We start from the raw sequence: 16,886 nt of genomic DNA, 5'->3' as shown, positions 1-16,886 counted from the left end.
GGAGGGGACCAATGAGTGGAACTCTCAATGAGTCTATGGCTTGCGGCGGGATTTGTGTGTTTCTTTGGCTGGGCAGCATACATTTTGCCATCCCTCTCCCTAGTGGCCTTTGGGTATATCCGAGATAAACTGTGGACACAGGGAACAGATAGTACCTACAAAACCGGATTGCAAGTCGTTTCTAACTTCAGGAGTGAAACAGAACAAGCTCAGCAGCTCAATCAATCAAAACAGATTTGTATAGCGCACCCGCTAGGGTCTCAAGGCGCTGGGAGGAGGGGGAGTCGCTACTGCTCGAACAGCCAGGTCTTGAGCTGTTTCCTGAAGGAGAGATGGTCCTGGGTCAGCCGTAGGTGGGTGGGGAGGGAGTTCCATGTCTTGGCAGCCAGGTAGGAGAAGGATCTTCCTCCGGCGGTGGCTTTGCGAATTCCTGGGGCGAGGGCGAGGCTGGCGGATCGGAGCTGGCGGGTGGGTGTGTAGAATGCGAGGCGGCTGTTGAGGTATTTGGGGCCCATGTCGTTGAGCTTTGTGTGCGTGGGTGAGGAGTCAGAACGTGATCCTCTTGCTGACGGGGAGCCAGTGCAGGTCTTTCAGATGGGCAGAGATGTGGCTGCGACGGGGGATGTCCAGGATGAGTTGTGCAGAACGTTCTGTACGCGCTGGAGTCTTTTCTGGAGTTTGGCTGTGGTTCCAGCGTAGAGGGTGTTCCCGTAGTCCAGTCGGCTGGTGACGAGGGCCTGGGTGACCGTCTTCCTGGTTTCGGTGGGGATCCACCGGAAGATCTTTCGGAGCATGCGCAGGGTGTTGAAACAGGATGACGAGACGGCATTGACTTGCTTGGTCATTGTGAGGGAGGAGTCCAGGATGAAGCCCATGTTGCGTGCATGGTCCGTTGGCTTGGAGGCGGTGCCCAGGGCAGGGGGCCACCAGGAGTCGTCCCAGGCAGAGGGGGATGGTCCCAGGATGAGGACATGCGTCTTGTCTGAGTTCAGTTTCAGACGGCTGAGCTTCATCCACTCCGTGACTTCTTTCATTCCTTCCTGGAGGCTGGCTCTGGCGGTGTCGTTGGTGAGGGAGAGGATCAGCTGGGTGTCGTCAGCGTAGGAGATGATGTTTAGGTTGTGTTGGCGTGGGATGGCTGCGAGGGGGCTCATGTAGGCGTTGAAAAGGGTGGGGCTGAGTGAGGATCCTTGCGGAACACTGCAGATGACTTCGGTGGCTGCGGATCGGAATGGGGGGGGAGGCGGACTCTCTGGGTTCTTCCGGCGAAGAACGAGATGATCCACTCCAAGGCCGTTCCTTGGAGTCCGGTGTTGCTGAGGCGCTGTATCAGGGTGCGGTGGTATACGGTGTCGAAGGCTGCTGAGAGGTCCAGGAGGATGAGGGCAGCTGTTTCCCCGTTGTCGAGCAGGGACCTGATGTCGTCGGTAGCTGCGATGAGGGCGGTCTCAGTGCTGTGGTTTGCTCGGATACCGGACTGAGAGGGGGTCGAGGGATCAGTTTGTCTCGAGGAAGGCGGAGAGTTGTTTGTTGACAGTCTTCTCGATGACTTTGGCAGGAAAAAGGAGGAGCGAGATGGGGGGGAAGTTCTTGAGGTCCGTGGGGTCTGCGGTGGGTTTCTTCAGGAGGGCGCTGAGCTCGGCTTGTTTCCAGCTCTCCGGGAAGGTGGCGGATGCGAAGGAGCTGTTAATGATGTCCCGGAGTTGGGGTGTGATGATGGAGTCGGCTTTGTTGAAGATGTGGTGTGGACAGGGGTCGGTTGGGGAGCCGGAGTGGATGTGTTCATCGTGCGGGTGGTGTCTTCGGTGCTGACCGAGGTCCAGGTGCAGAGGGTGGTGGGGGGCGCTGGTTTGGTGGTTGGGTGCATGGTCTGTGCACCGAAGCTGTTGTGTATGTCAGCGATCTTGCGGTGAAAGAACGAGGCGAGTGAGTTGCAGAGGTCTTGCGAGGGTGTGATGTCGTTGTTGCAGGCGCTGGGGTTCGAGAGCTCTTTAACAATGCTGAAGAGTTCCTTGCTGTTGTGGGTGTTGTTGTCCAGTCGTTCTTTGAATGTTGTCCTTTTGGTGGTGCGGATCAGCTGGTGGTGTTTGCGGGTGGCGTTCTTGAGGGCTGACATGTTTTCTGTTGTCTGGTCGTGGCGCCAGGCTTTTTCTTGGAGTTTTTGAGGTCGTTGGTGAACCACAAGGTTTTCTTGCTGCCGGGTCTGCTGGGAGGGTTCTTCAGTGGTGCGAGATCATCGGCGCAGTTGGTGAGCCACTGTGTGAGGTTGCGGTCTGCTTCGTTGGGGTCCGTTGTGTTGGTGGGAGGGTTCTGGCTGAGGGAGGTGGTGAGCTGGTCGGCGGTGATCTTGCTCCAGCGGGGAACCTGTTGCGGGTGGTGGTAAGTCGTGGTTCTCCTGAAGTTGAAGTGGACGCAGCTGTGATCTGTCCAGTGTAGTCCGGTGGAGTGGCTGAAGGAGATGTGCTTGCTGGAGGAGAAGATGGGGTCAAGCGTGTGGCCGGCGTAGTGGGTGGGGGTGTTCACCAGTTGCTTGAGTCCGAGGTTGGCGAGGTTGTCCTGCAGGGCAGCGGTGTTGCTGTCATTGTTGTTCTCCAAGTGGAAGTTGAGGTCTCCTAGGAGGATGTAGTCTGAGGAGGTTAGGGCGTGCAGGCTGACTAAGTCTGCAATGGCTTCGCTGAATTGTGTGCGTGGTCGCGGGGGTCTGTAGATGAGAGTGCCTCTGAGGGTCGTCTTGGGGTTGGTCACTAAAACTAGGACTACTGTCTCATTCCTTAAAATAGCAGTCATTTTGACTCTTAATGCACTTTGTTTCACTAACCTATGTCTTGTGCCCTAAATTATTTGTACCATTTCTGCTTTCATGACTGTAGCTTGGAATAAATTAAGGATAAGGTGTTTTAGTCTTTTAAAACAAACACATGGATTTGTGAAAGCAAAAAGGATGTTACTTACCCTTTCAGCATCTGTTCGTGGCTTGAAGTGCTGTAGATTCACATGCTCTGCATCCTCCGGACATTTGGTGTTGGGTTGGAGTTAGTCAACTTTTTCTTCGAAGAAGTCTTTCGAGTCCCTAGGTAATGACTACTCCTCTAGGCGAAATAGCACATATGCATAGACTCCTTTGTTAGATTATTTTCCCACAGGCAGGTGAGAAAGGAGTGTAAGGAAAATGTGAGACTAAAGAGGATCATGCTAATAGTTATGCATTAGAAAAAAGTGTAAAAGCATAACTGCAACTGCCACAGGCGTCTGGGGAGGAGGGAGGGTGCATGTCAATCTACAGCACTACATGCCACGAACAGATGCTTAGAGGGTAAGTAGCAATCCATTTGATGGCATGTTTGGCCGTAGATACACAGGCACTGCATAGACCAGTGGTTCCCAAACTGTGCGCCGTGGCGCGCCGCCAGAACTCGCCTGGGGTGCCGCGCACTTCTCGAGAATGTAGGTAAGGTACTGGTAGCAGGTTCTATCAGTGCGCCTCAGTTCTAAAACGTAGTATTTGAACGTTTGAAATGTGCCTTTGCGCGCCCCAGTAAAGGCATGTGCCGAGTGGGAATGTCATGCGAGGGAGTTTTGAAAGCCTCTCTTGTCAGCGCCATGAATGGGTCTGGACCAGCGTGTGAGGTGGTGCAGGGTCAGGCACAAACAATCAGGACAGGAATGCCGAGCGTTATTTCGGCCTGTTTTCTGCGGTGATTGTAGCAATGGCTTCTACCAAAAAAATCGGGGAATCATTATAAACGTGAAATAGTTTTTTAAAAGTTCTTGTGCATTTCCAGAACAGCAAATGACTTCTACCCCCCTTCACTCCCACAACGGGTCCTTCATGTGTATCGTAAGACATGCAGTGAATGAAGGTGACTCAAGTGTATAAATAATGTCGGATGCGACGGAGAGATAGGCCTTGGAAGAGGGGCGCAGCTGCTTATTTTAATTAAACATTCCTCTGAATACATATCCCAATAATACCCTAATCATGTACTGTGCTAATTTGCAAATCTCTGAGTGAGCGCCGTGCCGTTCGCTCAGGTTTACGGCATGTAGTCCTTCCCTTGAAACCGAGCACCGGACCTGCTAATTTCAATCCCTGAAAGAAATACACAAATATTAAATCACTCCCTGCTTTGATAACAGCAGAAGGATAATGCCCATGTTCTATCGCCTTGTTACAATAATCAGCTCAACAATAATATAAACTAAAATGATGGTTGTGCTTAGCAAATGGGGAGGTACATCACGTGTGTGCTGTATATTTTTTTTTATATTCTCATGAAAACCATTATAATTCTCATAATTTGAGCTATCTGGGTAACACTTCCAAGCCCTTGCAGCTACTTCTCTCTTTCACTTGGAAACTAAGAGCGCTCCGAGAAGCCTTCAGCTGGCATGACTGAGAAATGAGAGATGTTTTTCTAACAAACTGTTGGGATCATATCATTTTCAGCTGTGAGTGTTCGTGGAGGTTTGGAGGGGGTTTGGAATTACTGGAGAACTATGTTGCATAAATTGAAATCTTTTCTGCCAATACAAACAAAATACTACATTGTCAGTTGGCTTATCTTAAAAAATTAAGACTCCAACCTGCTTACGCTCCCTCATTCCTTCAAATATTCACCACCCTGTAAAGGTTTTGGAATGTGATGGCACATGTGTGTGCATAAACCTGACTCATCTATAATAAAATTGGCTTACATGTGTGACTCATGAATCCGCATGAGTCCCTTCGAAGGTGAGCGCACAGCGCTGATGGTTTGACTGTTCACACTGGGAATGTTCATGAACAAGGCCTGCTCCTGTGTCAGCTACAGGGCTCAACCGGTAGCAGCACTGCATGATGGTGCTTACTTCCGTTATTAGTCACAGACCACTAACACAGCTCTAGAATACATTTAAAAGTGATCTTAATTTATATATGGCGTTTGAAGTATATACAGATCATAACAGCTATTCAAAATTTATCTTTGGACCAGCTGGGACATCAAAAAACTGGTGGTGCTAAAACCGGTCAGGTGGTAACTCTAACTGGCTCATTTATTTATTTACTGTTTGGGTTTTTGTGTACCTGCCACTTTAGCACAGTCCGTCTGTAATGTGGAATGTCCCTGTGTTTTTTGAACATTCATTGGATTTCGTGGTAAGCCACCAGCCAACAGAGAAGAAAAATGGGAGTACTCCAGAGGTTGGGCTTACATCCTCCTCACCGGAAAAAAAAAGTAACATTATGGGGAGCCGCAGACAACAGTCGATAGATAAAGGGAGCCATGGGTCGAAAAAGTTTGGGAACCACTGGCATAGACTGTAAAGCAGTCCCTCCTTAGAAGCGTTGGCTAGCTTGTGGGAGTTGCAGTAGACCATGTAGCTGCCTTACTAATGTCAGCAATAGGAATGTTTCCTTAAAAAAGCCATAATCGCTTCTGTTTTTAAGAGGGGAGTGTGCTCTAGGGATAAAAGGTAAAGGTCCTTTGGCTATAGTATAGCATGCTTGTATGCATTTAACTATCCATCTGGCTATGCCCGATTTGGAGATTGGGTTGCCTTTACGAGATGGAAAAAAGACTATAAAAAGTTGCTTTGTTTTTTTAAATTTTTAGTTCCATGTACAAAGTATAATGCTGAACATGAGTGCTCTTTTTATGTCTAGGGTATGAAGAGCTCTTTCTGCTACAGAATCAGGTTTAGGAAAAAAAACAGGTAGTTCAATAGATTGACTGAGATGAAACTGGGAGACTATCTTAGGTAGGAATTTGGGATTAGTGCGAAGAACCAATTTGTCTTTATTTATTTGAAAGAAAAGTTCTTCTAAGATTAGTACCTGGTACTCACTAACACGCCTGAGGGAGGTTATGGCAACTAGAAATTACACTTTCCATGATAGATATTGAAGGAGGCATGAGTAGAGGCTCAATAGAAGGACCCAAGAGCATAGTAAGTGCAATGTTTAGATTCCAAGAGGGTGCTGGAAGTACAAGTAGCGGAATGACTAGTTTTAGTCCTTCAATAAATGTTTTAATGACTGGGATTTGGAAGAGCATCTATGCTGTCTAATTTGGAGATAGTCTGGCTCTTATCAGTAAGGCTGAGCCTTATAACAAAAAACAACCATCACTGCCAATACTGATGATTAACTACCACGCAATTCCATTGGCGTACAAGCTACCAAGTCAATATACACCTTTACTGCTCAATAATATTTATCATCAACACCATAATTTAGATCATTTATTTCTTTTATGCAATCCACTTTTGTGTGCATATATGCTATCTACAAGATACACCACAACAAAATATGTCAAAAAAAGAAATTTACACATAAAACAATGACCAGCCCAATTTTCGGCTACACACACCATTTACATTTATTCTGAATCAGTCATACCGCATTCCTCATCCATACTAACTTTCATCACACAAACACTCTTAATTCTCCTCCTTGGTGTTCTAAAACATCTGTTTTCTTCCCCTTCAAAGGACCAATGATATTTAACCAAACAAGGGAAAATGTGTACGTTTTTCTAGTTGTGCATCAAACAAAATCACAATAAAATTTGTTCAATACAAAAGAAGGTTTCCAAATGCACAACTACACTCCCAATTTTACAAAATACAGTTGTTTGGTAAAAGACAGGTCTACGCGTTTCGAACCCACTGATTCCTGGGGTTCTCTAAGGACCAAAGATGCTTATGACACTGATCACCAAATGATCTTTGAATCCTGGGGTTCTCTTCAGGACCAAAGACGCTTATGACACTGATCATCAAATGATCTTCCGAATCTTAGGAACGAGGTCTAAATTTGAGTTCGTCCAATATTGTGGTGTAGATGCAAGTGTTGCACTTTTCTCTATGTTCCATACAACAGGGAGCCCACGTCTTTAAATGAATTATAAATCAAACCAGTTGAATTATCCGCCCACTCGGCATTGATTCAGTTTAGTTTAAACAATTCTTTCACTTGCAAAGTTTGAATTCACTTAAACTTTTTTCGTGTGATAACCTGTGAGTGCAAGGTGGGATGTTGGGTGGTGTGGTAATGAGCTTGAGACAGTAGCTATGTTGGAAAATGGCCTATACCCACTATGTTGATGTGATGGACACCCAGAGTGTGTGAAATGACTGCAGTCTTCCCCCCTGCAGGTGTTATGTGGTCAGGGGATTGATTGGGAAGTCACTGTTTGGCAGTGGAGGCTGCTCCACCTGTAAAGGCTCCCCTATCCCTTTCTGTTATTACCTTGGAAGGAGCCTCTGTAAAAAATGTTACTATAGGTGGTTTAGCCCTACTTCTGTTGAGAGCTGAGAAGTGGAGATGCCTGTGGTGGTGGATTTGCATCCGGAGCAACATAAGGAGCCTCTAGGCGTAGAAGTTTGAAAAGCTTTAGCAGTATTGGTGTCTTTTTTCATCCTATCTAATATGGTGTCTACCTGAGGACCAAACAGATCTCGAAAGGCATGTTGAAGACTGCCTGTTGGACCTCTGGTTTAAAGCCAGTTGAACCAGAACATCTGAGCCAAACATGTCTCCTAAGAGGTATGCCGGTATTCACACCCTTAGCGGCTGTATCTGCTACATCTAAGGCACATCTAACAGAGTTTTTAGTGATGGCCAGACCTTCTGGCACAATTTGCTACCCTCTTTGTTTATGTTCCTCAAGGAGATGCTGTTCTAGCTCGTCCCAATGGGTCCCGTCAATGTGTGAGAATGGCCTGGGAATTGGCAATGCGCCAATGATTAGCTGCTTGCGCTGCTACTTGTTTTCCTGCAACATCAATATGTTTATCCTTTCAGGAGGTGGCGTAGCTCCAGTTGCCTGACTGTTGGCTCTCTTACGAGCTGTAGTGCTTATACAAAGAGGGTCTGAAGGAGCCACCTTATTTGTTTTTTATCTACCAATGGGGTAATTACACTGGCACGTACTGGCTCTTTAAATAGGTTATCAGAGTGACGTAGCGTGCTGGTAAGCATAGGTAAAAACTGTGTCTGTGAGTGGATGACAGTGTATGAAAAAGGAAATCTTGTACAAAATGAATCTCCCTGGTAAGTAGCTGTCCTAAAAATTACCAGCTGATCAGCACTAGCATCTTCAGGAGGGGAGCACTGGATAGATATCTGGGTCATTAGGAGTCATGGTATCTGTACCGTAAGTGTCTCAAGGATCAGGATCCCCTAATGGTTCTCCCATACTCTCTGTATGTGCCCTTGGTGAAACTGGAGGTGTAACATCGAGAGGGTCATGATGTGGAGATGGTGAAGGAGGAGGGGCTAGTGGAGGTGGTGATGTTGGAGGTGGTGATGAAGGAGGAGGTGCAGATTGGTTGGGGTGAGGGGGGGTGGAGGATGATGAGTAGGGCTGGTAGCCCAGTCCTTTGTCCTCTTTTTGAGAGGTACAGGAATGTAAAATTCCTACTCAAAAGTAAACTGCCTCTTTGGTTGTGGAGAGGCCATAATTCACCCTGTACTTTCTTAAATGTGGATTTTCCTGTATCTAAGATCCATTTTCTCCAGAATTGGCTCGACAGGAGAGAGAGAAACCAAGCATTGTTTCGAGGGTTTTGTTCTTGTATATTTCAGAACGGAGGGTTTGGAAGTGGAGTAAAGTTTTTTGTGCCACACCATGGGAGATGGTGTTGGTTGCTGCGTCAGTACCAAAAGTTGGGTGGAGACTGATAAATGCGCTTTATCCGAGGAGTTTGATACCGATGACTTAGACTTGGTGGTAGTTCTCGGTTCGGGGCCCAAAAACGGGGCATCCAAAGTATGTTTTCAGATCAGACCATAGGAAGTGGCCGGCCAGCTACCTGTAAGAGTGGGAAGGGCAAATGTTTGGATGTCTTTTTGGGTGGTGGAGCTGTGCTTCGGGGATAGTACTTGCACGCTCCCAGAGTGGCAGGGACACTACAATTCGTCCTCATACTGGAGCCAGAAATCTCATTGATGGAGAACACCCCTTCTTCCTCAGCAGCAGGCTCTTCCTATGGGTGCTCTTCACTGAAAATGTTGGGAGTGTCGCCTTCACTGCAGTGAGACATCTCCAGTCAACACAGCCTTCAATCAGGGAGTCTTTTTGCTCGGAAGGACTTGCAGGCGTTTCAGTCAGCCTCGCGATGATCGGGCGAAAGGAAAAGGTTGCACACCTGGTGTTGGTCAGTGTGCAGATATTTGGTGTGGCACAGCGGGCAAAACCGAAAAGGGGCCCGTTACAACAGGAACGCAACTTCAGCACAGACAGTGCACGCAAGATAGGCCCAAAGACTTGAACCGAATGGAGTTGGACACGGAAGAGAGGCACAGGCATCTGAACCAAACAGCGGAGAGAAAACACTAACAAAGGAGTCAATGCCCATGCTCAATATCATCGAGAGGAGGAGTCACTTTACCTAGTGACTCGAAAGACTTCTTTAAAGAAAAAGTTTACACAACTCCAACCCAACACAAGATGGTAAGAGTATGCAGAGTATGTGTAACTACAGCCACACATGCCATTGAACAGTGCGTTAACAGATGTCTGAAAGATAATGAGGGCTGGGAAAGGAGTACACTGGAGTTTCGCCATGTGGAACCTGAAAATCAAAGTTCAGGCGTTGAACAGAAGAGCTTTCCCACAAAACACTTAGATTGAGTTTAAACAAACAGTTGTTGAAATAAGATTTACACTAGTTATCTAAAGAAACCAAATGCAAATGTTTTGAGTAGGAGACCATGGTCAGAACAAAGGATTGTTGCTTCTTGTATACAAGTAGGGTCAAAGCAAACACAAGGAGATGATGGACGGAGCGCTGAAACCTTTCAGACACTCACCCCCAGTCACAGATCTGGGTTGAATCCATCATTGTTCTTTAGCTCACTTCACCACCTCAGTTCAGACCCAGCCATATGCAAATCAGTCTTGACCGTGTGCCTCATGGGAATAGTCCAGCTCGAACTGCCGAGCCAGGTCTTCCCTGAATCGGAAACCAGCATCCTGGGACCAGTTTCGGGGTAGCACCCCTCAGCCAGGCTAGCTTGAATCCAGTGGCAAAGTGAGCAAGGGAACAATGTCTGGGCATACCCTGCAAACTTTGGGAGAACAAAGCAAGTTCAAGGAGATGATGGACGGAGCGCTGAAACTTTTAAGACACTCACTTCCAGTCACAGATCTGGGTTAAATGCATCACTGTTCGCCCTATGTTGGCAGGGTATGAAGTTCTAGAATTACAGACATGCCATGCGATCACACCGATTGTACAGAAAAATATTTTCCTCCTTAGTCATGCACTGGGCCATTGCAATTATGTGACAAGGGAGAAACAAATTATGTAGCAAGAAAAAAGGAATATTATGTGGCAATATGCACATTTTGCGATAGCATGATGTATTATGTTATTACACATTACAAACTCACTGGGAAAAGGTTTTCATCCCCATTAGCACCAGTTTATCACCGAAATCTAGCAATAAGCAACCAAACGTTGACCAGTTTGTCTTTGCCAAAGGCCTTCCACTGCATGATCCTAGCTGGCGGTAGAATCAAGCATTTTATTTAGTTGAAATCTGCAAATTAGGAAGCAGATAATGGATTATGTGGGGAATCCATGTCTATGCGGAAAACACCAAAGATGCAGAATCACATAATTCGGGTGGATGACAATACTACAAGTTACGCCAAAGTTACACGGGCTTAAAGACCTCCTTATGGTCACAGAAATACTCACTGTTTGGCAATGTCATATGCTGAACCTAATTACATTGATAATAACACTAATGGGAATAATTATCAGCATCAATTGCATTGTTGTTGATCCTTCCAGTGAAGTGCTTAAACCATGCATTGACAATGGAAGATGGTTTCATAACACATTGTACAGGGGGAAGTCCACAGAGTGAGTTTGTGCTCACAGACATGAATATGGGTCAGTGAGTCCAGCATGCGCTGCAGAAATCTGTAAAGTTTTCCCCATCAGCCTGGCTGCTGTGAGCTAAAATAAAACAGGCAACAAGTGTAGTATAAATAATCGAGGCAAATGGAGGAACAAATTATGTTGCAGCGTTTACTGATGAAATATATTGGGTTTTCGTTATATAGTGCTCACCTGCCCCTTGTGAGGTCAAAGCGCTTAAATTATGCATCAAGGAAGAGCAAATTATGTGACAAGATGTAATTAAAGACAAATTATTCTCTGGCAACACAGGTAGCCCCATGCATATTTATCATTTTTATTAAACAAGCTTATTTCCGCACAGCTCCCACTTTTTGAGCTGCCAAGGTCTTGTGCAGCTGCTTGCTTTCCTCACCGTTATGTCGACTGCATACACTGTCTCTCAGGAGAGATGGCTTAAGCAGAAATATCACACGGGAATAACAGCCATGAGAGAAGGATGTGTAAGATAACTTTTGCTTTAGTACTGGCTTGTAATTTCTCGGTCGCAGTGTATTTTCTTTGCCTTTCTCTCACTAGTGAAGTGCGCTAGAAGCTCGGTATATTTCCCTCGTTGTAATTTTCGTAACAACTTTAGAGCCCCTGTTCGGTGTATGCCGAAAGTTTGTTTTGTCAGACTGTGTACCTACATCGTGTGCTTTCTTCCTTTCACCACAAGATGTCGCGGTCATGTAACATTTTGCAGACCAGGACCACAGGCTACTAAAATTACCAAAATTAAGAGGCTGGAAATCAGTGTGAAAAAAAACGAAAGCAAAAATCTGCAGTCTGAGTGAAAGTCAGCATAAGATGGATATGAAATGGCTCTAGTTAGTATGACTGTGGGGGTGGCTTAACATTGTGTGATTCTGTGCAAATTACTTTGTCCCATTTTTTAAATTTTATTTATTTAAAAAGTTGTATATAGCGCTGGCTAGACCCGGAGGTATCAAAGCGCTTTACATGAGCATCAGATCATAGTTACAGGTTACATCGTTACAAAGGTTACACAGTTCTTAGAGCATGCCGAATAAAATTAATATTAACGTGTGTAATGTAACTAGTGCTCAAGTGAAGCACTCACCGCGAGCAGCACAGCACATCCGTCACAGCAGCCCCTATTGGAGCACAAAAGCTGGTCTTTTCCAGCTACGGGCGACAAGGAAATTAAAGGAGGCAGAGTTAAATCTGCAGTGGAGCACGAGGATTAATAAAGGGGCAAGCACCAGCCATTTGGAGGAGTCGGACAAACACCAGCAGGAAATAAAGGCAAGCAGCAACGCATGTGAGTTCGGGGGATGGGGAAATCCTCTCTTTAAAGTCAGGGAAAGAAAATTACCTTGAGTGTCGCATTTGATCTCGTTCTTTTAATGCACAGCAAATGTGAGGAGATGACAAGAATTACAGCCCTGTTTACATAAACATAAGTGGGAGCACAAACAAACAATAACACAAGCAGGTAAACATTGTTCTGGTCAACTGCTCTTAGAGAAAGGGAAAAGTAGTCCCTTAACAGATGCTACAGTGAGACAAGTGGAAGGGTACAAGTGCTGGGACATTGCTCCATGGAGTGAAAAGGAGGGACACATAGGAAAGATGGACCACTAGCAGGCAAGGGTTTTTAAAGGACACTGAAAAAAAACAATTAAAAGCAGTAAGCCCACAAAGATGGCTATACTAAAGTATATGAAGGATATACTGAAGTATGTGCAAGAGGTCTCGAAAGCTTAATTTAACAAGTCGGGTGGGGGGCGGGAGAGCAGGGGAGCGAGCGAGTGGGACGGACGAGCATGGTGGTGTGCGAGGCTTTCAAGTCAGATGGGGGTGGGTGGGCGGGGGAGCATGGGAGCGAGCGAGTGGGAGGGAACAAGCATATGGGGTGTGAGTGAGAAGTGAGGCTAAGCGCGCGCTGGCGAAGCGTCACGCTTGAATACCTCACATGCATTGGGAGGAATCCGCGCTTGTTCAAGAGTCTGTTTCTCCTACTATATGCTCTCGCTATTAATACCTGCGGGATATATTAGCTCGACCTAAAAATGGGGGAAAACCATGGTAAAAGGCAACTCAAAATTGCAACACTTTTGGAATTAATCATATCGCTCATTCACTATTTAAGGGAAAACATATTTTGGGGAAAGTAAAAAAAATTTTTTAAAAAAATCAAGCAGATATCACTCTTAAGTCGCACAGAATTCACCATTAGGAACACAGAACTTACAGCATCACTCAGTACTTCACTGTTCACAGGCAAAATGTGTTCTATACGGACGAAAGGAAGCACTGGCGACAGGATCTCCCTCAACTCCTCAATGTCTAGGTCCCGCCTCTTTACGCCTCGCTTGTTCACACTGTGGGCTGTACCACTCAGTAAGTTGGGCTCTGAAAAATATTCAAAAATTTTGGATATTAGCATAATATTGTTTGAGAAGAAATGCTATAGCCAACAAATCTGGGAATTAAAACACGTCTCTGGCAGAACTTCAATTTACAATTGATTTAATAAGGATTACACACAGTCAATCTTTAATAACAAAAAAAGCAGATGAACCCAGTAGGTGAAAATTATCCTAGATTTAAAAAAAACAATCTAACTGCATTATATGCTTTATACTCACTTCAGATACTTTAATTCACAAGGTCCAAGTCTCATAAATCAGAGATACATCTAATCTGTAATGAGTGACATCTTTAAAACCAAGTGTATTAATACATTTTTACATGGTATTGCAATATTGATTACCTTTCAAATCACAGGTTTTTGTGTACAGGTTTAACAGCAGCATTGAACAAGTGGCGTACTTGCCTATACCAAGTATCACAACATTTTTATGACTTCTTTGAGGAGCAGATATGGGTGTTCTTTTTGTGCTCTCATTTCTTTAGTGCTACTGCCAGCACTTGAGGTAACACTTTAATCTGTCCCCTACTGGTGATTTGTGTGCCAGGGAGGAATGAGTGAGACACTTTCAGGGGGCTGAAGAACATATTGTACCTTGGCTAATTCCTTTCCCATGAAAGGTATTATGGCATGGAATTGATTGCTGCATAGTCCTTGTCCTTAGAATGGTATGCAAGTAGAATGTTTGAAATTGAGCTGATGCATAGTGAGAAAGTCCATGTCCCCTTCACAAATTTTGCATTCTCTATTGAAATCACTTACAGAGTTAATGCAAAAACCCCTAAATGTCTAACCTTCAGCACCTCACCCTGCCCTCCCAATCCTTACAATATTTCATCTAGAGTGATTTTCTAGGTCATTGTGATCCTGAAGGATAAAGTTCTTGTTCCAGCAAGTTTATAAAATTCCATTTGGAGGATAGGAGATTACTAGACCCTGTAATGCCCTGACTCCAAGTGAGAACATTTCCTCCCAGGTCATTTTTGCCTTTGTTAACTTCCAAAATCTCTTGTTTTTGTTCACTCCTGCAAGAGCCTAAATGTAACAAGGTGCCCTCGCCATGAGAGCATCACTCCAAACAGTAGCTGATGATTAGCAGGAGATTGATTATTTACATAGAAGACCTCATCCATCCAGCCACTTCATCCTCTCAGGTCCAACTGTCATCTCCCTCAGTACACTCCACCACATTTTACTGCACAAAGTAATCAGCATATTACACACATCCCGTATTATATTAAGCACGCTTGTGGTAAACAGGTTAATAAATTATAAAGTTGTATATACAATACATAGATGAAAGTAGATACAATAATCATGCAATTTTAACTATCCCAACATACATCGAATTTGATGAAACCCTACAACAACCTAAGAGAGGTTATTCGTATTTCCGTCACGTACTCCTTTTAAATAGCCAGGAGTTTTTTTTTTTTACTTCAAGAGATCTTTTGCACACCATACCATCAGGAATACTCTTCGTTTTCTCTGAAACTTTGTTCAAACTAGTATTCCTTTCATTAGTTAATGGAGTGAGAATCTCCGGTTTACCTGCAGCATCCAACTTTCCTTTAAATGGAACTACTCTATTCAGATTCAGTTAGTGAAAAGTTAGGCATTCTTATTGCCTTAGAATATCTCACAATCCCCTCTTTTCCACAAGCTCTTTTTATCCTAACCCAGTCACCAACCTTCACTACAACTTTAACAGAATTTCTTCTGTTGAAATTTCTTCCAAGCCGCTACTTTTCTTTCCTCTTTCAATTACCAGTTGTCATCCATGGGTATTCCTACAATTTTTCCCATGACATCATTTACTCAGCTAGGAACTACTAAAATGTTGAGATCTACTACAAAACAGATCAAAAGGGGTTTTCCCAGTTGCAAACTGTGAGGTAAATCTGTATGACATCACTCTTTTGTTAAATTATTCTTTCCAATTCAGGCAATTATCCTTTGCCAAATGTAGGGTTTCTTTCAGAATCCTACTGAAGCGTTCTACCATCCCATTGGTTTTGAGATGGTATAACACACTTTGTATGTCCTATTCCACAGTCACACGAGAACCTCTCCATCTCGTGAGAGACTAATAGTGCCCTATTGTCGGTAAGTATCACTCGCTGTAAACCTTCCTCCCCAAACAAATCTCTCAAAAACCTGGGCTTCATCCTGGACTCCTCCCTCTCCATGACCAGGCAAGTCAACACCGTCTCCTCGGCATGCTTCAACATCCTACGCATGCTACGGAAGATCTTCTGGTGGATCCCCATCGAGACCAGGAAGATCGTCACCCAGGCCCTCGTCACCAGTCGACTGGACTACGGCAACGCCCTCTACGCCGGTACCACCGCCAAGCTCCAGAAGAGACTCCAGCGGATCCAGAACGCCTCAGCCAGACTCATCCTCGACATCCCACGAACCAGCCATATCTCCGGACATCAGAGAGACCTGCATTGGCTCCCCGTCAACAAAAGAATCACCTTCCGCCTCACCCACGCACACAAAGCCCTACACGACCAAGGCCCGAGCTACCTCAACAACCGAATCAACTTCTACGCTCCCAAACGCCACCTCCGATCAGCCAACCACTCCCTCGCCGCCGTCCCCCGCATCCGAAGAGCGACAACAGGAGGAAGGTCCTTCTCCTACCTGGCTGCCAAGACCTGGAACTCCCTCCCGACCGACATGCGCCTGACCCAAGACCACCTCTCCTTCAGGAAGAAGTTGAAGACCTGGCTGTTCGAGCAGTAACGGCACCCCCTCCCCCCAGCGCCTTGAGACCCTACGGGTAAGTAGTGCGCTCTATAGATGTCTTTGATTGATTGATTGATTGATTGATTGATTGATTGACCACACGTTTGGTCTCAATGCCCTATGTAAAACAAACTTCAGGCCACCTGGAAAACATGCCCATCGCCACCACACCTTGAATAGGACCTAGAATGTACAAAGCAAAATCCTGCTAAGGAGCTTTAGGACGTTCCCTGATAATCATGGGTTGCACCCTAGGCATCACTAGTTTTTCAATGAAAGCACAATGTATACACATCATACCATTCTTTCCAATTGTATGTCCATCTCTGGTCACCAAAATGCCATTTTGAGTCTTTGTTTGGTTGTGGACATACCCTGATGACCACCATGTGCTAAATAAATTAACTCATCCCTAAGTGACCAATCTTGTACCTTGATGTAGTAAACAGAGATTCTCCGACAACTCATCCTTGACATTCCAGAAGGTCTTAATTCTCTCTCTTCCTATGTTTTTCACACCCCAACCTTTCTTCGTACACGAAAGTACTTCCTGAAGCACACTAACAATCTGCAATTCTAGTCACAGTTTCTCTTCTGATACTGTGGCAGTGCCAATACTCCCATCCAATTCATCATCAAACCTATCCTCATCATCAAATGTATCTGTGTCCAGTGTTTCATCCATAGTAACTAGTCTGGACAACAAGTCTGCAACAATCTTTTCCACGCCAGGAATAGGTTTTATTTCAAACTCCTATTGGTGTAATGCAATCACCCACTTGGTAATTCTGCAAGAGATCGAACTAATTACCTTTTTATTTTTTTTAAATACCTCACACAA

General features: G+C 45.1%; 1 protein-coding gene across 1 annotated transcript in view; it reads right to left on the bottom strand.

Annotated features, from left to right (window-relative positions):
- Positions 1–16,886, bottom strand: part of BTBD7 (BTB domain containing 7) — a 420,230-nt gene that overhangs the window by 129,768 nt on the left and 273,576 nt on the right. The window contains exon 6 of the mRNA XM_086937712.1: positions 13,112–13,272. Within this exon, the coding sequence (XP_086793838.1) occupies positions 13,112–13,272 (161 nt within the window). The remainder of the gene's footprint in view (positions 1–13,111; positions 13,273–16,886) is intronic.

The sequence above is a fragment of the Lissotriton vulgaris genome, chromosome 9, assembly GCF_964263255.1.
Source record: "Lissotriton vulgaris chromosome 9, aLisVul1.2, whole genome shotgun sequence".
NCBI lineage: Eukaryota > Metazoa > Chordata > Amphibia > Caudata > Salamandridae > Lissotriton > Lissotriton vulgaris.
This window is presented reverse-complemented; position numbering and strand designations above follow the sequence as displayed.